This window comes from Merops nubicus, unplaced genomic scaffold (assembly GCF_000691845.1).
Source record: "Merops nubicus isolate BGI_N331 unplaced genomic scaffold, ASM69184v1 scaffold4486, whole genome shotgun sequence".
Classification (NCBI taxonomy): domain Eukaryota; kingdom Metazoa; phylum Chordata; class Aves; order Coraciiformes; family Meropidae; genus Merops; species Merops nubicus.
Window position 1 is genome coordinate 26,339 of NW_008612770.1, and position 19,858 is coordinate 46,196.

At 40.3% G+C, this 19,858-nt stretch overlaps 1 protein-coding gene across 1 annotated transcript; it reads right to left on the minus strand.

The window, feature by feature from the left end:
• Window positions 1-1,701: 1,701 nt before the first annotated feature.
• On the minus strand, window positions 1,702-10,477 carry CGA (glycoprotein hormones, alpha polypeptide). The gene is made up of 4 exons (XM_008941639.1): window positions 10,385-10,477; window positions 4,722-4,828; window positions 3,575-3,759; window positions 1,702-2,109 (listed from the first exon to the last, which is right to left on the minus strand). Exons 2-4 carry the CDS (start codon window positions 4,819-4,821, stop codon window positions 2,032-2,034), a joined length of 363 nt encoding a protein of 120 aa, XP_008939887.1. The 5' UTR covers window positions 4,822-4,828; window positions 10,385-10,477; the 3' UTR covers window positions 1,702-2,031.
• Window positions 10,478-19,858: the final 9,381 nt, after the last annotated feature.

Genomic DNA, 19,858 nt, shown 5'->3' on the forward strand with positions numbered 1-19,858 from the left:
AGGTAATCACCTTGTAGCTCCACTTTCTCATTGCCCAGAAATCCCAGGCAGGACCTGGCTCTCCTGCAGAAGTACACACACCAATCACCTTTAATAAAATTGTACAGCTTGGAGCTGTGAGTCAGCTACAGTGGCTGCTTGACATGTTTTCCTGTAATGTCTTGAGTGATGATTTGGAATGAGAAATTAGACTTTTCATTGTGAAAAGCTGTGCTGCTGATCTTATTAAATTCACCCTAAAAACCCACCCAACTAGACTACCCCTCCTTTGGCCAAAAGTAATATTGAAATAAATGAGACATAAATAAAATATTAACGAAAAACTTTCCAGAAGACTGACATTTTCCACCACAGCAAGAATAGTGAAGCAACAAGATCAGCCTTCTTGGCAGATTCTGGAATAACTACTGGAGTAGTTTTGGTTTTTTTTGTTTTTTTTCCAAGAGAAACTCAGGCAAAACATCTCCCAGGAATGGCACAGTGCAGCTGACTCTGCACTAGGACATGGGATTGGACCAGATCAGTAGTTCCCAGGGGGGAGAGACTGAATCAGGGGTTAAGGCGTGGAGATCAGGTTAATATGGTTTACTGGATATATGTGGAGAAATGCTCCCTCGAGAACCTCATCTCCCCTCTTTTCTTCCCCACATACCCCCATGATTTTATTATTAGAAAATAGCACTGAAGTTGCACTCCAATCAACATGAGTAGTGGATTTGAACCATCATTAGTTCCTGCTGGTCTTGGTCTGCTCAAGTGCCCCATCACGGTTTAGCCCCCGTAGCCTGCCTGAACCACTTCAGCGGTTTGGCACTGGTGCAGGTATCAGCCATGGCCATGCCCCAGCAAAGAGCAGCCACCCTCACAGCCTCACCCCAGGTAACGCTCCCTATCCCAGTTAGAAACTCCTACTGCTACCCTCACAGCATCTGCTGCAGGGAAGTCCCCCCCAAATATATCTGAGTCTTTTTGAGTCAGCACATTTAAACTCTTCCAGCCAGCAACCATGGCAAGGCTGATGTTCTCACACCAGAAATCAGGATGAAGAGCAGGGGGATTTATTCACTTCAGTTCCCACGGGTAGGCTCCAGACCTGCAAGCAGTTCCTCCAGGGACCCCAATCCAATCCACTAAAACTGAACAAGTACTATCTCTAAAATCCCAGTTTATGGTATTAAGGCCACGTATTCTGAGTACATTTTCAGTGGTCCTCTTCTTGCTTACCATATCCACTACCTTTCCCATTTGTATGTCTGGGTCCAGCATTTGGGAATTATTACATTTGGGAATTACTACATTTGGGAATTACTAAAGCCCTATACCATGCTGCTCAGGCATACCTTAAACTGGTAACACTGTGGTACTACTCCTCTACACCACCACTGCTACATGAAAATGTACAATTCTTTTTCGTGTCCGATTCTGCATCCATTTACCTATCTACATGGGAGGAGATGAAACTCAAAGAAAAATAAAAGATGGCACAGAAAGACAGAGCGCCATGGATAGATGATACACTGTCACCCTTTCTGCCCACCATGTAAAGAAAAAGTGGAAAAGAAAAAAGAGAAACAAAAAGTTGAGTTTTCAAAACATCTATTCACTAAATAAATACAAGGAAATGATTGCTTCTCTTCCTGTCTGCTTTCCTATACCTCCCTTTCCTCCCTCTCCCCTAAAAAAAAAAAAGAAACCTAGAAATTAACTGCAGCAGAATATTTTTTTTGTTTTAAGCTATTAAATCATCATTTTTCCTCAAGAAGCATTGATGATTTAACTGACAGTTTATTTTAAAAATAGATCAAGCATTCAGTTGTCATGCAAGTGCTGTATTTCATCCCTAATGGAAATAATTAAACTTACTTAAATGCATGAAGAAGCAAAGAGAAAACAAACCAGTCATTCATCTTCTTCAAAGGTCTATCCACTGTATGACCAGAAAACACAAGATTTTACACAGCAGTGCTATAAAAGCTGCAAAACAAACATTCCATTCACCGTTGTCCTTCATCATTAACAAAGAGACAGGCTTTAGGATTTATGATAGTAGCAGGTACTGCAGTGACAATCTGTATGGTTCTCAATCTTCACATTGTCCTTAAGGGTAATCTTAAAAAAGAAAACACACATATATAACAAATAATTAGAATTAGCTAGGCAGTAAAAACAGCATTCTCAAGTAAAAGATGTCTGAAGCCTTATTCTTAACCACAAGCTATAGAGACTCTTTGGGGTGCATATACTAGAATAGCTTCTGAATGCCAACCTGTGAAGCTGCATCATCAGTGGCTTTTGGAGCCATAAAAAGAAGTTTTTCAATAGTGACACGCATAGTGACACAGTTTGGTGTCCTTAATTTGGCACTTCTTAAAGTGTCTAATCTTCAAAGAGTGCCAAGTAACCAATCTATCCAAAATCAGGAAGTGTCCTTAAAATATTTCACCTGGGAATTATAAAAACGAAGACCACAAACACTGTGCGTCATCTTTGTGTTTTGGCTTCACAATCTCAGCCAAATTCTAGTTGCTGCCTCAGGGCAAGCATAATCTTGGCAGTCTAGAAAAAGATCTATGCTGTACTGAGATGAAGAGCCAGGATGAGTTCAGCTGTAGGTGTCTGTAAGCCAGTCATGTATCTGGGCTCTCATCACAGCCAGTGGAGACCCAGCGCTCTCTTAAGCTGCACACACAGAGCTGCCAATTGCCATTCGAGATGTCAGAAGGGATCTCATCAAGCCTCCAGCTTCCTACTCTAGAAGGTCTTTCATGGGTCCTGCATCTGCCAGCCATACACAGGCATCTTCAGTATCCCAGGGTATCTCAAACAGCACCAAATCTGTGAGTGGGTAACTGAACTGAGCCTCTAGTCGGCACACTTAATGAGCCTGATTCAGATCAGCATAAGACAGACACCTTAGCTTGTTTCAACTAGCTCACCATTAAAATTTAAGGTTTCTTCACCTGGCGCTGAATCACTCCCAAAGTAACCACTTTTAGCAGAATCTCTCTTTAGAAGGACCTTCCAGATGAAAGAGTTAAATGTTCAAAGTAGTTGCACACATTTACAGTTCCCTCTTGGTTATACTGTTAAAAGTAAAACACAATTTCAATCTAATAAGCACAGATGGCTTTGGTCCCTTGTTCTCACATATGTAATTTACAGTATTGACCAGCCACCTTCCCAGAGAACTGCAAAGCAAGAAAGAAGGAAAGTGACTTATTAACATCAAATATACATTGCATAGCATTTAAGGGGAGGGTGCACATCCAGGGGAGCTGAAAATGAGGGGACAAGTCTACCATCAGAACAGTAGGTGTCACGAGTCAAAGCAGTTTCAGTGAAGCCAGTGGCACTGTACTACAACCCAACTGAATATCAGCCTCATTACTGGCTGACACTAATTTCCTCTTTGAAAAAAGAAAGAACCCAAGCACAAAGGACACAAATGCCAAGGATGCTTCCCTCAAATAGTTCTCCAATGTCCTCTGGCAAAACCGTATTCTTTTCTAATCACTGCTTCAGCTAGACATTGCATCCTAAAAGCAGCTTAACCAGGTCTCATTAACACCCTCACCTTGGTAAAAGCCTTTGCTACACAGCACGTTGCTTCTGATGTAATATTCTTTGGAACGAGCATAGTCTTCTTGGACCTCATAGGTGTGGGATAGGCCCGGGAGAAACAGCACCCAGTGCACTGGTAAATGGGTGCTCCTGGCTTGGAAAAGAATCTGTTCTCTCCTAGCTTGCACTCTGGACAACCTGCCATAAAAATATATGGAAGAAACTTTTACTTGGTCTCCGCTGTATTTCATTTTCAAAAAGAAAGGGAAAATGTGAGCGGTCGGAGGAATAACCAGCCACATTCTGCTGCTTGACGTCTGCAGAACAGAAAAGCACAGCCACCAAAACTCCCCTCTTTAGAGTCCTTCAACTCTGCAGCACACACTGGCTGTAAAACTACACTGTGGCTTTCTAGGCAAGGCACAAGCATTATTTTATCTTTTCTGGTTTACTTTTCAATTTTGTTGACAGCTGTGGAGGTTTTTTTTTTTTTTGTGTACGTCTACTGAGCTAGCTGTCCTTAGAAAGCTTCCTACTAGCTATAGATAGTTAAATAGCACCAGTAGGATTTGTGGTGCTTCTTAGACATTGCCTATTTTCAGGCAAGACTCTATTATCAAGAGTTTTAAAATGGCCAGTTATCCCAAGATATTTGTAACTCTCATTTTTCTATATTCCGTGTGAGGCTAAAAAATAAAAAACCAACATAATCTCCAAAACAACCCCATAAATCTTCCCAATATTCCTCTTTTATAGAGTGTTACACCACCGACATCCCATATTCTAGGATCTACAGAGGAAAAATATTCTGCATATTATGAGAAGCTATGGTTCTGTGTTCCTGATATTACCTTGCCATTTAGACCTCAGGAGTACAAGAAACAAAAATGTTCCTGAGAATATTTCAAGGATTAAGATCACTCACATCAGCATGAGAACATGGTCATCTGGGATACTCTTGACCTGGAGAAGTCAAGTTTAGGGAAAAAACAGGAAGTATATTCATGGCAAAATTATCTTGATTTATTATACCTTCATATCTCAGTGCCAATAAAGGCAACCAAACGATAAGATTTATGGCCACAGTTATAAAACGTGAAAGTTTCATTAACATCCTTTATAAATAATTGCTGTATTTCTGAATGCTGAAAGCAGCTTACCCTGCATGAGAAATTCTCCATCTGGGAAAGTATGAAGAAGATGCAGAAATACAGATAAAATGGTCAAAGTGACAGCTGCATACTTCCTGTAGCAATCCATGATCTGTCTGGAAATACAAATAGACATTTTCAAAGGACTGTTTTGCACTGAGCACAGCACTGGTATCTAGGCTACACATTGATACAGCATTCAGTGCAAGTGACAGAAATAATTTAGAACCAAGATCAGAAACGAAATGCAGTGTATTGATGTGCATTTTATAGGCTTGGAAAATTGCTTCATCACAATAACAAAAATGTGCTTTCTTTCTGGCCTTAGCAATTTTTATTTTGTGAATATTAACATAAGCCACAGCACAAAAACTTCAAATGTCATAACTGCCTGATAGTTACGAGAGAGTGGATAAAGCTAGAAAATGCTTATGGAGAAGGCAAAAGAATCTGCAGAATGTGAGACATGGAAAGACTAATTTCAGGGAAAATAATTTTACATCAGAACATAAGTTCCTGAATCAAGAGTCAGATTATTTGTCCGCACACTGAAACAGCTTCGAGTTCTGCCAGGGGAGGTTTAGGTCAGATATTTGGAAAAACTTCTTCACTGCAAGGGTTGTCAAGCACTGGAACAGGCTGCCCAGGGAAGTGGTTGAGTCACCATCCCTGGATGTGTGTAAAAGTCGTGTAGATGTGGCACTAAGGGACACGGTCTAGTGGTGGACTTGGCAAAAGCCCTTCCTACCTATGCAGTTTGGGAGGCACTACATGGAGACACAGTGCCGGGAGAGCTCAGGAGGGCTTGAAACAGGCCCAGGGCCACCTGCATCACCCAGGGTCAGGCATGTCCCAAGGAGTTTATCATCACTGCAACCTTCCAGACACAGATTTCTTTCAGGCTTCATTTTACTGACACAGCAACTTTGCTTTTGGGTTCCAAGTAACAGAAAGCTGGTTTGGTATAAACACGTACTGGTTGGGTTGAACTTATAAAAATCTTTTCAGCTGATGAATTTTGTGTAAGAAGTCTGCACATGGCATTGCATGTCTGTCCTACAGTTAGCACACGAGATGAAGTGTCCATAGATAGCATACTATTTGTTCTCTGGATTATTCAACAGAAATGCAATCGTGTGACTATATCTGATCCAGATCAAGTCTATAGACCACATGGTAATGTGTACTTCTGATAGGAGTAACAGGGGAACCATAACATTAAAAATGCAGGACAGATAAGATGTAACTATGAATTTCATATCAAATTCTTTGCTTGATTTTTAAAAATTGACTTTTTTTCCATTATTATTCAGAGTTAAAATTTCATGGAGGAGGGAAGGAAGAAAAAAAAATCAAGTCTCTCCACATCCAAACATCAGATGTGCTAAATAAGGGCTACACACAGGTAGGTAGGAAGCTTTTTTGTAACTACCACAGGACTTTTACAATTATTCTGAAGCATTCTGTACCAGCCTGGTCAGAGACAAAAATTATGGTCATAAACTGGGCATAAGAAACTGATGTCTCCTTTAAGCCAGAGAACTGCTAAGTGCCTGTGGCATGGCCTGGGAGGACTTCCCTCCCTGGAAAGTCAGGCAGGATCTGAAAGTTAGGCCAAGCTAGACTTTTTGGCTCAGTCTCTCACTCAGAAAACAGAATTTCCCCCCTAAAAAATATTTTCTTCTAAAGCATAGGCCTGAATGCTTCCTCTAGAAATGAACAAGAAATACTTATACCCATCCCATGATGAAGTAACTGGGTCCATGGAGAAAAAGATGTATAAAGGATGCTGAAGTATTAATTCCCCATCTGGGGCAGGCTGTACAGGTGAGAGCAGCACTCCTTCCTTCACCCAACCAGGCTGGCCAAAGGATTGAGTCTCAAGGTCTGTTTATTGCTGAGACAGACCACATCTCAAGAGGAGGACTTTCCCTGCCTTTGCAGATTATCCTATGAGGGACCAGGCTGAGCACTGCTCACCTCCACCCTGAAAGGCGAGAGGGTGCTTGAGTGTGGCTGTGCAGCAGCCCCTCGTTCACCAGCCCCAGCTGGTCCCGACTGGCTTCAGCCCATCACCTCAGGCAGCATCTCAAGCCTGCAGCTCCTAAGCACCAAACTATTTGCCTCAGAAACTGTTATCTGATCACGCAGATCTCTCCACCTCTGCGGTCACCTGCCCAGGCTGTGCCTGGACCTAAGTGACAGCTCCTTTGGGCTGTGTGTGCACTGGCATCTCCAGACTCTTGCAACTGGATCTTTTGAACAGTTTCTCCTGTGCCTGTGTAGATCACCTGATCCGCTGACTTCAGAAGACAAGCTATCACACAAGGCATGTGCTAATGTCTGACTGCAGGACTAAGGCCCCAAGCTGAAAACACTCTATATATACATTTTAGATACTGAAAGCTACTGTGCTTAGCAAAGGGGGAAAAAAAAAAGCATTCAATCCTTAACTGCTTAAGAAATTCTCATCTTCCAAATATACCAGTAGTCAGTGCTGCTACTCCATGATAAATATTCTCATGGGAAAGATCAAATTATGACACCAAATGTTTCTAAAAAAATGAGGTGGCAATTAGAAGGACAATGATGCCATCAACAAAGAACGGATCTTGTGATTTGGCACAGAGATTATTCAAGCATGCTATACTAATCAGAGGAGGCACTGCCAACCCTAACCAGGAAAGATGGTAGAAAATCAAGTATAATTAAACAAAGATGGCTTTCACATAATAGAAACTTATTTCTTTGCATACTTTGCACCTAATCAGTGGAATCCCTGCAAGGACTGCCACAGTGATGCAAATGTTCAAATAATGCCTGCTCACATCTGGAGGGAGAGGCAAACCTGAGGTGGTCCAAGGATTGAAGGTACTTGCCTTGTCTCATTATCTGAGATTGAACTTGGAGCACTGGGATGTGTGCAAAGAGAGTATCGATTAGCAGAGGCATGCTCAATCACTGCACAAATTCCCAGAGATATATGGGGACGTGAGGCTGTTACGCACAGGTCAGAAGGTCTTGGTTCATTGATTAAAGAGATGTACAATACAGTCATCAAAAGTAGCAGTTCAGGTGGCAGTGGAGCAGAGGCCCTAAAAAGAATCTGAAACCGGAGGGGGGGGAAATCAAGGAGAGCTCCATCATTGCAGCAGGCAAAAAAAGATCACGCTCAGGCTTCACGATAAGAGCATGGTCCTTGCCTGACCAGGGTTAGCACAGTGGAAAGAAGCAAAGTTTATGAGCCAGATCAGGTGCAATGCTCTTAGTAGAATCAATGAAGGCACAAAAGTAGAAACTCTTTCTAATATACAGCAAAAACTAGAAGAGACTGACCTGAACCTAGCTAACTTGAGTGGCTAAGAGGCCAACAAGGTTGTAATTAACAGGTGGGAGAGGTTGGGAGCTGGGTACAAGGAACTTTGCCTCCTCCCTCCCACCTGCCCAGCAAGTCAGTTCATGCTGGCAGAAAACAAAGGAGTTAAAAGCAGCCAATAATGAACAGCAAGAAAAAAATATTGACAGCAATAGTGGAAGCATTGTAAAGAAGCATTTGGAAGAGGCATCAAAAAGCTAGTTCAAAGTATGGAGATATATATGTGTGCAGGCTGAATGCAAGTCACAGTTAGTTACTCATCTCTGCTTGGGCTTTTACTAAAAATCCATCTGAGTACAAGAAATAGTCTTCTAATGTTAGCCAACTGGTGGCAAAGAAAACTGGAGATGTCATTAACGGTACGCCATGGAAGTGCTGAACGTGGCTCTCAGGTTTTTGAGAAGCAGCTGCCAGCTGTCTGCACCCTGTTCCCTTGGCAAGAGTAACCTGTGTCCACAAGAGAAAAGTGGTCCTTCATACCATCTAGATTCACAGCCGTCTATGGTCCTGCCAAACACTTTGGAAACTGAACTGAGCTAAGCCACATCTATGGAGTCTCACTGAACAAATTGTCTGGGTCTCTCCAGCAAATAATGCTTTTTTTTAAGGTTGTTTATTGCCTGCGCTCTTTCCAGCCCCATAGAGAGGGTGACTGCTGGCAGACTTGCCTGCACTGGGACACAGTTCCACAGTTTAACATCAAGAATACATTCCTAAGAGCATGAAGAGCCAACTGGAGGGGCTCATGCACCAGCAGGAGAAAACAGCCTTTTCCAAATGATGGGTTTCCACATCATCCTGAGCCTTTTAATAACCTGGATACACCAACAGCTCCAATAAGATGCCTTCCACAGGAATAACACCACACCCTTGACTGATTATTCCATGACTTCATGCTCTTTGCTGAAGGTACAGTGGCATTCTCCATCCTAATGTTTTTAAGAACACATAATGCTGTGATTTGGTACATTATAAGGGTTTGAGGCAATCCCAGAGGGAAGTTGTTTAAATTATATTAACCAAAAGGGGAATTGAAATTGCATTTTTGCACTTCATCTATTGAGTCAGACTGTCAGGCTCACACAAAAAAACCCAAAGATCCCTGTCAATAAAACCCAGATGTGATCTCCTCTACTACTGCAATGAGACATCCATTTTGCCCGATGCTCTGCCTTGGCTGTCTGATTGTGCCCAGCACAGGCAGCATTTACACCACTCATTTCATCTCACCATCAAATCAAAGGAAGCTTTTACTTTGCTCTCTTAAATATTATCTTTCTTAACCTATCAGAACTTTATACAATGCATGAATTCCAGTTGCTCTTTGGAAAGATGGCAATTATAAGTCTTCCTCAGCAGATAAAGTCTCACCGCATTATTTACAATATTTTGTCTTTTTTTTTTTTTTGTAAATAAGCATCACATTATCAGTTATCATCAGACAGACAGGTGATCATCTGTATTCGCAAACAGGTCTTCTGTTCAGGTACATGTGGGACTCTGTGGATGGCTTCACATTCATGTGAAGCTCCACTGGATCAGAATCCCTCATCTAACTTGGTGGCCACACTCTGGCAAAGACATGCCAGCAAGCGCTCCTCAATGGGCATCCTTTGTACCAACTGTATAAAATAACCTGATGTTTTCAGCATAAACTTGGGACATTCCTCTATACTTTCCCACAGAGTGGTGGTGGTGCTGTCTTACCCAACAGCAGTTGAACACTTTGCACACTGTGTTCATTTCTTTCTGGGATGCTTGGCCGTGAGGTACAGCTTTATCACAGCAACAGTTAACTACAACTGCCATCACTTCACTTGTAGTCCAGCATCATGTCCATGGTAGCCTGCTAACTGCTGAACACTGAGAAATCTTCACTAGCACTTTCTTTTTCTTTCTCTTAACATAGCTAATCATGCCTTTCAATTTAAAGACTCTAAATGATGTGTCTGTACCACCGATTGTGTAATGTTTGACATTTGACAGCATCACCATTGTCCAGGAGAAAAAGACAAAGTTACTGAAGCAGAATTATGATGCTCAATCAGAAATTACAAAATATCAACATTTAGGTGCAATACAATTCGAGAACCTTGTCTTCTCTTACTTACAAAGCTAGTTTTACCCCAATCATCGATGTTTTAGTCCCAAAGTAACCTTTAAGTTAATTTTAAAAGTAAAAACTGACAGAATGGAAGAAGAAAACTTTTGAAGAGAAGGGAGAGAGAATGTAAAAAAAAAGTAATATATAATTGTTCCTCTTCTAACAGTAAAAAAAAAATTAAAAATATATTACCTCCCTTGTTCACTAAGTCAGACAGCTGAGAAACTGCAGAATGGTGTTTGAAGGTGAGCTGTCCTTGATGCTTGGATATATGTTCCTGAAACTGATGTATGAAAAAGTTGCATCTTTCTTTTATACCAGTAAAGCTAGATCATATTCCTCGCCCACATCTAAGCCAGAGGATCAACTGTACATTTCATCTAATGACTGAACATTACTTAATGTAATTACCTGCCCACCATGCTGATCTTATCTTCAACCTGACTTTCATAGATTACTTTTTTCTTATATAATGAAAGAAGGTCAGCTTGTGAGCAAAAGCTTAGTGCTGTATGAGTTTCCCAGGGAACTCAAATATTGAGCATCCAGTAATTTGCTGCAGTTTTCAGTGAACAGAGTTTCATTTTTAAAAAGGAAGACTTACTAAGGTTTCCTAATGCTTATTAAACTGGAGAAAAAGATTTAAAAACAAACAAACCAACAAACATAAAACACTTCTACAGCAATGTCATTGTTTTAGGAAAGAATAACAAAATAAAGAGCAGCAGAGATCTATATAAACATTTAAAAGAATAATTGCTATTTTAATTTAATGCCCAGAGAACAAATGCAATGATAACTGATTGATTAATCCAATGATCATTGATTATTGGATTGAAAGGACTACCTTTCTGGAAAAAAAAAAAAAATATATATATATATATTTCTGGCAAGATCTCATCTTGGTTTTAGAGTAAAGGTAGTGCAATGGAGACATTTCTGAAAACTGCATGAGGGTCCAGCTTTTAAGGCTTAGGGACTTCTAAGTCCTTGGTTTCATGTGCAGTCTGTGCTGATGCTGGCTAGATAAGACAAGTCCCATTCTGCCTTCTGGCATCAAAGCCAAGTGGCACAGCAGGGCCTGCATCCACTCAGTACTTCCCTTTCCATTTCCAAAACGGACGTACATACCCAGACACCTGCTGGGAACAGCCTATGGCAATGCAGATGGTCCTGGGCCAGTACTCAAGGCCATTCCTGCAACCCTATTGTGTTTCATGGTCCTGGAGATTCGAGGGAGATTCACTTCAGATGTCAGTTCACTTCAGAAGTCAACTGCCTAAATTGGAGTTACTCCCTCTAGACTGCCTTTACAGCCAAAGGAGAGAAACAGCCCTAAACAACTATTTCAATACAAGACTAAAGCATTTCTCCAGTGTGCCTGTTTTTCACCATTGAGAGCCTAGAGTAACTAGCTTGGACTGCTCACTGTCCTACCTTTAAGAGATTTATAAATATTTTACAGCTTTAAGAAACTCCTAAACACCCCAAGGCTTAAAATTACTTCTTCAAGCACCCACTTTTTGTCACCCACCGTTGGAGATGCAATATTGTGTTCCTGTGTCCCAATGAAAATAAGGCTTTGATTCATGATTTAATCAGTCTCCTCCAAAATGTTTATTGTATAGTTGGATATGGTGAATCACACCTGTCCAGATTTCTGCTGTCCAGTTTTCTTCTTCCTTGCATTGACTCTTTTTAATTAACAGCAGCACCCTCAGACTCAGTTAACTATTGCAGACACACTTATTGTAACCTTTTCAACTCTCCCTTCACTAACATCCTCATTTGCTTCAAGGTGTCAGTCACCTTTTTATCTTCTATTTGTTCAGCTGATCACTATACAAAGTTAAACTCAAAACAATTGTCTCCAGTCTACGCTTGCCTTGAAATTGGCTTGTTTCAAAAGTGAGGATGGATTTCCACACATGGAAGCTTATCTGGTTTTTATCCAACAATATAAGTTGGTCTAATAAATAAATTAATAAAGTATATCTCCCTACAACCTTGCTTCATTTAATAACAAAAGCATAAGGCTGAAATTTGAAAGCTATTGACAAACACAGTTTACTGAGAAATATTCTCCTGGAAGACAGAAGCTTAATATTTCTTGTCATTCAAAGCAAAATTGATGAAAATTGCTAAAGTTTTATAGTCTACCTCTGCCCTGCCCGTTTCATACACATCCCAGCTTGCAGTCATAGAGGAAACCCAGGATGACTTGTGATGCTTCACAAAAACTAGAAAACTATCTTCATCAACAGGAAAATAAGTAATGATCATGTTCTATGTTCGTATTTGGTACTTATTTACCTATGCATGTTTACTTATGTATTGAAGCATGTCATCAAATAGCAAAAAGGAAATGCTATACAGAATAGTTCTTTCATTAGAAGGACTCAAGCACAGTGTTAATGTTACCCTCACAGCATGAAAGAAAAATAACAGTGTCCACAACCTGGTACTCTTTTCCTATCAGAGTGTATTAGAAATAAATCTTGTGAAGTCAATAGAATTACAGTGGTATAAAAGATAGTTTAAAAAAAGCTCCTATTATTAAGAGGATTTCTTACTTTAGCCGCTCCAAATCTCCAACTAAAAATACTTGGTCACATCTGTCTTAATGTGTGACTGAATGAGAAACCAGAGAATCTGTCTCACTCTTTTAGAGGAAGGAAAAATCCACTTTAGTTTATTAAACAGAGTATTGTTAAATCACTTAGCAATACTCTCACAGTTTTTTGTTATACTCTGATATTATTATTCCTGGCCCATGGCAGGGGTGTTGGAACCAGATGATCTTCAAGGCCTCTTCCAATCCAACCCGTTCTGTTCAACAATTATGATTTTATGGTCTAAGTAAATAGATAGGTAAATATATAAGCCAAACTGGACTATCGAATATGCTTTGCCAAGTTCAGTATTTTGTCTCCTATTTGTAGGAGCAGGGAAAAATATTCTGAGATGGAAAAAGGTGACAAAATGCTAAAAGTTTCTCCGATGCCACTATGTTCCTAAATTGGACTAGGACTCTATTAAGGAACATAAGTGAAACTAAATATAGCACTTGTTAAGACTGAAATCAGTGTGAGCTCAGCACCTAAATATTATGGTGTTTCAGAACTTTTGGCTCTTTTCTAGGAGCTGGCTCCCTACAGCTGCTTCTCTGCCTTTCTCTGGAAAGGAGAGTTCCTATCTCTTCACTTGCTCTGCCAGATGCTGTCTCAGGGTATCTGTCCCACTTCCCTACTTAGCGATATCTGCTTATCTACAGGCTGCTTCCTGATGCTGACTCTTCCTCACTAGAGGAAAGCTTTTCTATTTTGCCATTCAGTCCTGACAGTGCTGGACATCCCCCATGACGGTCAGTAAAAGAATAGGAAAGAACTCCTTTCCTTCAGAAAATAAACTCTTCTATTCAAAAGCAACTCCACTCAAATAGACACACACCCTCCAAGGGTGGTAACAGATTAGCACTATTAAACAGAATCTACCACCTATACATCACCCCAGCAGAAACAACAGCACAGAGCACACCTACTTTTTTTTTTTTAAGTCACTGCTGTACTCATCAGAACCATTCTGCCTTCTTTCTTGGTTTCCCTATTCTCTGTAGATAAGCAAATGAGAAGAAACAGCCTTTGAAATGAAGTTCTGATGGTGTTTTTGGCTTGGACAGGCATGCATTTCAGAAATTCCTCCAAATGCAGCCAAAATCCACCCTTCATCATTCATGCATTCTCAGAAAATGGCAGCCCCCTGTCTGGGAATGGAAAGGCCCACTGCACACAAGAAACTCCTCCATCCTTCTCCCCTGCAATCTTTGAATACCTCCTTGGCTTCTTTGTCCAGCCCTGTCCTACAAGCTGATAGACCATCCACAAGGCCAAGCCTGCACCAGACCCTGCACCAGAAGGTGGCCTGAAGCACTGGCACTCTCTCTTGCATTTTGGGTGTCACTTCCTTAATTTCTCATGTTATCTTCCAAAAGTCCCAGGAGGAGGGAGGCTCCCACATACCACAAGGCACTCTGCATTGACTCAGGCACTTATCAGAGTTGCTGAAGAGAGATAACAACGGCAGGCCCCATCAGAATGAGTGAGAGCATATCCTGGAGAGAAGACTTTGTAGGGGATTCAAGGAAAAACAAAAAGTAACCTGAGTATTAAACAAAGAGGTATTTCAATATTTCATCAAGTCTCCTCACTCCACCACAGTTTGCTTGTATTTTTTCCATTTGCCATCCCTCTATTCCTAGAGACATTAACACCAGCTCAGTGGTACAAGGCTCCCCAAGGCAACAGAAAATACAAATATACATCATTTTGAAGTCAAGAGCTCCAATCTGCTGAAATATTTCACACGGTCATTATGTGGAGAATGAAAGTCAAGTTTTCTGTTCTTTTACAGATGTTTTTCAACTACTTATCTAAAACTCTCTCTCAAATAAATACTTTTTGGCCTCATCTTCCTCTGCTTAAAATCAATGGGAGTTCTGCCATTATTTCAAATGACACTGGATCAGGACTTTCAAGATTAGCTGTTAGTGTTCTCAAGCTTCAGCCAAACATTGATTATTCTGAGATAATTAGGCTTTCAGTACTTATTGCACATAAATAATTGACTGCAAGGCCTCTCCTATTCTAAAGCCATAGTGTAAAAAGGGTTCACTAATACATTTTTTTTGTTGTTGTTTTTAAAGGAATTAATGTTACAGACAATGGATTTCAGAAATATGTGCAATCATCATTCTTTCACCAAAGCTAAGTAAAAATCGTGCCTCCAAAGAAAAATAGTAAGATTATAAGGAATACATATAATTTTCCCCCCTTTTCTACTGTAACTTATCAAGGTCAAAATGTTTAATCATGGCATATTACAAAGCAACTTATGGTAGTAACAGGATGATAGCTTTTGTTTAGCTTGGTTTTCATGCTTCCTTTTGGAATAGGTTTATTTGAAATCCAAATCCTTTGAGCAAAATTAGAATAGATAATATTACAACCATCACAGCATCATGGAAACTCAAACAAAAATGTCATTAACGTGTATGTTTGACCTCAAGGTTTTAGAGGGCTTTAGAGATTGTATTCCAATATTCTTTTTCACTGCTTTTAATTACTAAGAGTAACTACACCTCATATGATGACTAAACCATCTCACAAGGTCAGGAAGGACCATACCTGTTACATGTAACATTCCTCAGTTGAAGCAACCAGGTTTGTTAGACTCCCGAAACACTGTTTATTATCAGAGAGAGGTAAAACACTAGACTAGGTAGATTACTGATAAAACTGATTATGCCAATGGATATGTTCCTGTTCCATAATGGTAGCCCATTAGATACATAAAGCAGCCTTACTTTAAACATATTTCAGTATTTAGATTTTTTTCTGAAAAAAAAAAAATAATTACCATATAAATGGATCACTGCACATCAAGTTTAGATCTGATAAATTGCCTTGCAAAAGTGAAATGTATACTTCCACAGTGCAGCTAAAACAAAGAAGCCTGATCAATAATGCAGGACGTCTCATTTATGCAACTAGCAATTTCAGCAGCTCTTATTATCTAATACAGAAATAATTGTTCAATTAGCTATTATCTTTCTTCTAGCTCCAAATCTGAACACTTTCAAATGCCTGCTTTATCACCTCTTCTATTAGCAGAGATTTCTATTATGAATTGCTTTCAATACTTCATAGAATTGTACTTCCTGCTTTTTACAAATGAAAGCAGAAAAAACGCTTAAGTTCACCAAATTCTGATGAAATTGCAGCAAGCAAGAAGTAGCCAAGAGCTGATAATAAAAATATGTACTGACACAGAAACGTAGCTGGAAAAGGGATTCTGAAGGAAACTGCTTATTTCTATTGCATTACCAAGAGGCTCATTACAGGGTTGCTGTTACCCTCTCTACCGTCACTGTACAGAGAAACCTTGCTGCCAGATCATTTAGCTGAATAAAAAAATTCACTGTACTTACGATCTGTATTGCAGTAGCACCTAAGAAACCCACACCGAGATCAAGCAGAGATGGCCCCCTGCCCTGGAAAACTCACCGTCTCATACCGCTTTTGGGGGAGAAAAGTCATTGCCTCAAACTCCTCCTGTTCCATTCACCAGGGCATTTTTCTGAAGATACCAGATCTCAAACTGATGTTCTGGATTTCACCAAAATTTCCAGGTGAGGTTCCAGATCTGTGTAGTGCAGGAGGTCACTTCTCATACTCACAGTAGTCTCTCCTGATCACACGTCTAAACAATCCCTTCACACAGCAAAGCGCTCCTCCAGAGAAACTGTGCTTAGCATATGTTTCACATCTGCCAGGGAATTTCAGAGCAACAAATGAAGGGAATTATATGTGGCATTTGGTTATCAGTGTGACTCAGCGCATGGAAAATGGGCTAGTGCATTATAATTAATGCCACATTGGAAAGTAAAGCAGGCCAATGTTGCCCACCTCCATACAGTAGTCTTCCAGAAATAAAAAAGGCTTACATTTACATAACAACACTTCAACATAGATCTTACAGCACTTTGAAAGGTGGATAGTGAGAACTGGTTTCCAACATCATTAAAATTTAGCCACTCTCAAGAGGCAGAACAGTGGCTATTTGCTGACAGCAATATTACATGGCTGTCCTCCAAGAGCCAGCAATGAAGCATAGACATCTAGCTTAAACTTGAGATGTAACTAAGTAGACTATAAAGGTCTAAGTTGTAAATCCAGAGGAGGAAGAGGCCAGGGAAGCTGGCTAAAAAAACAGTAGAGATTTAAAAGATGCTGTTTTATATCATTGTCTGGTCCTAGCTATTTCTTAAGATAAGCTTAGAATATAAAAGGAAGGAGTTGAGAAAGGACTAAGTAAAGTCTTCTAGTATAATTGGTCTAGATGGTGCATGTGCCCTCTTTCCAGACATGAGAAACAGTGGGAAATGCTTCAGGGGATCATTCCCTGCTTCAACACTCAGGATTTATTTTGTTCCTATAAACTTCTGACTGCATGTCAATAATAAGCTGTCAAGAAGTGTTGGTTATTGGTATTTTACCCGTGCACAATTCCACAGAAGAGAAAAGATACCACAGTGGGATTCAATTCCCCCCAGCTTTAGACCTCTGTGGCACAGCCAGCCAGTGTCCAAGCTGCTTGTTCTATCTCTATAGTCAACAGGAAGACATCAGCATTTTCAGGATGCAGTTCATCTAATCTGTTTTATCACTCTCCTTAGAATGAAATGGATGATGCTCTACAACTGCCTTTTTTCAGGTCAAGAAAACTGTCTTAGATAGTCATACCTTTTTTTCTTTTTAAGATTATCTGCACTTGATCAGATACCCAGCCCAAAGCATCTTTCATTTTATGGCTAATATGCCAGAAATAGATACAATCATGCCTTTTTTTTTTTTGTTTCTTTGTTTGTTTTTGTTTTGTTTGGTTTGGTTTGTTTTATACTTAGACAATCTGAGTTCCACACCATTTCCCAAGTTCTCTGCATCTCCTTACAGCCCATCCCAGAGGTTAGGAAGGGAAGAACTGATCTTTTCTGTTTACTGCCTCTTAGATTCTTTCCCTTGTCTGTGCTCATTTGTCATCTCTTGTCTTACTTGGAATTTAGCTTAAAAATTCTCTGAAGCAAAGGCTATCCTTTTATTAAAACTACTTTTATCCATGACAAGTGCTCCTAGACAGTATAACTATTACAGGCCAACACTCTGCTTGCTTGATATCAAGAAGGGAATGCACCACATCCTTTTGAAGGATGGTGCTGCAAGTGTGACTGCTGTGACAGTAAGACTTTCAGAAACGTAATCACCTTCCCAGAGCTATTCCCAGGTAGGGGTAACTTCACAGAGACCTAGAGCCTGCTAGGCATACAGAAGCCCACAGACTAACACAAAATGCATTTAATAGCATTTGTTTTGATTTCACAGAAATATATATCACAGTCCTTCAGCTTTCAGAGTCTTTGGTACTGACAAATACCCACAGACTGGGGAAAAACTATGCTGATAAGTGCCCCACAAAATCCTGCAAGCAAACCCCCAGCTCCAACGTTGATGCCTTTTTCAGGAGTGCACTGCACACTACCCTAAGACAGCAGCCAGAGCTTTTGGCTAGCAAGGTAATAAAAACATTTCAATGCCACCATTTGTTAACTGACTGTATTTTTTTCCTGGGAATGTACTTCAGAGCTGCTTTAGTAATATTTAAATATTTACAATGCCGTCTCTAAATGTTAGATAGGAAACTCGGAGAAGGCACAAGTTTACTACCTCTACTAGCTAGTATCAAATACCTCCAAGTGAAGTATGACTAGGCAACAAATGTTAATATTGGACATGCCTTATCAAGCTGAAACATGCTTTTTTTATTTTAAACAGAGCTTCAGTGCAGCACAGAAGCAGGCAGACTGCGCTGGCCACTGAAGCCAGACTTGCTGCTGTTTGATATGCTGCAGAACATGACAATACAACTGATTCATTACAGCAAATAAGGTCACAAGTTCGCCATTGATTTATTGGTTTAAAGTGTGGCACGTGTGAAATCAGCTGGCTCTGACAGGGAAAAGGAAAGCTCAGTGCCCATGCCTTTGTGTTTTAGCAGTTTCCTGGCTATCTGCTTTAGCTCTTCCACCAATATTGCTTGAATGTGCAGTGAAACAGAGCAAGCGATGTCCTTGGGAGCTTCTTCAGCCCTGACACCCCTAGTAGTGTGCTTTAAAAAGCTGTATCAGGCAAATCATTAATTCAGACTCACAGACATGATCAGTAGACTTCAGAGCACAACTTACAGAACTCTGTGCAAGTGGGCAGGACATGGAAAGTAGGAGTGATGGTTCAGTTTCCTGGAGCGTACAAAAGAATCATCTGCGCCTACCTTCAATTTACATCAGAGTTACTCATCCTGCTGTCTGTGAACTACTACTGGGTCACTAAATATCTGGGTGGTGGTCTAGCAAACGTTTGCAAGAAGTTTAAATCCTGTGCACATGCTTCACTTCTACTCAGCCAAATCCTACATACAAAGTTGCAATCAGTACCATCTACAAACGAGGAATGAGCAAGCACTAACCACAAAGAAAGTGATTCATCAGTCTAGCAAAATCTCACAAAGTAAAACTGAATGCAGATGAAAGAGTGGGGAAGAGAAATTAGGAAAAAAAGCAGGTACAGATATGAACTGATACTTTCGTTATTTACCATATTTGGTATGTAACTTTGAGGGTATGGCTACACATGCTCTGCAGGATTGACCTGAATAAGCCTGAGATTTGTCTGATCGAACACAGGCAACTGCAAAGCCACAGAGACACCTGAGCTGATTATTTTCCCTCAGAATCAAAAGAGAAAAAAAGGCATTTTTAGACCTATTTTTCACAACTGTTTCAGGACAAGATAGAGCAACCATTCTCCTTGGTTATAAGGGGAGCTTAGACAAACTAACTCAGATGTAGATGCGCACATTGCACTGCAGATTCTTACATCTGGCCAGATAAAGCTCACAGCAAGCCCCAAAAGACCAAAAACTTACTTTTTAGCAGCCTGAATAAATATACTCTATCTATTCCCTATTTCAACTATTTAAGAACACGACTATAGATACTGAAGTTCTGGAAAAGTGTTAAAAAAAAAAAAAGCCAAGGAGGGTATCCGTGCAAGA

What these genes read in the sequence shown, in the direction of transcription:
- CGA (XM_008941639.1), bottom strand. Translation starts at nt 4,821, where the DNA reads ATGGATTGCTACAGGAAGTATGCAGCTGTCACTTTGACCATTTTATCT. An exon ending in TGGAGAATTTCTCATGCAGG is followed by an intron (nt 3,760 to 4,721) that starts GTAAGCTGCTTT and finishes TTTTTATGGCAG; the next exon opens with GTTGTCCAGAGTGCAAGCTA. An exon ending in TAGCAAAGGCTTTTACCAAG is followed by an intron (nt 2,110 to 3,574) that starts GTGAGGGTGTTA and finishes TTCTTTTTTAAG; the next exon opens with ATTACCCTTAAGGACAATGT.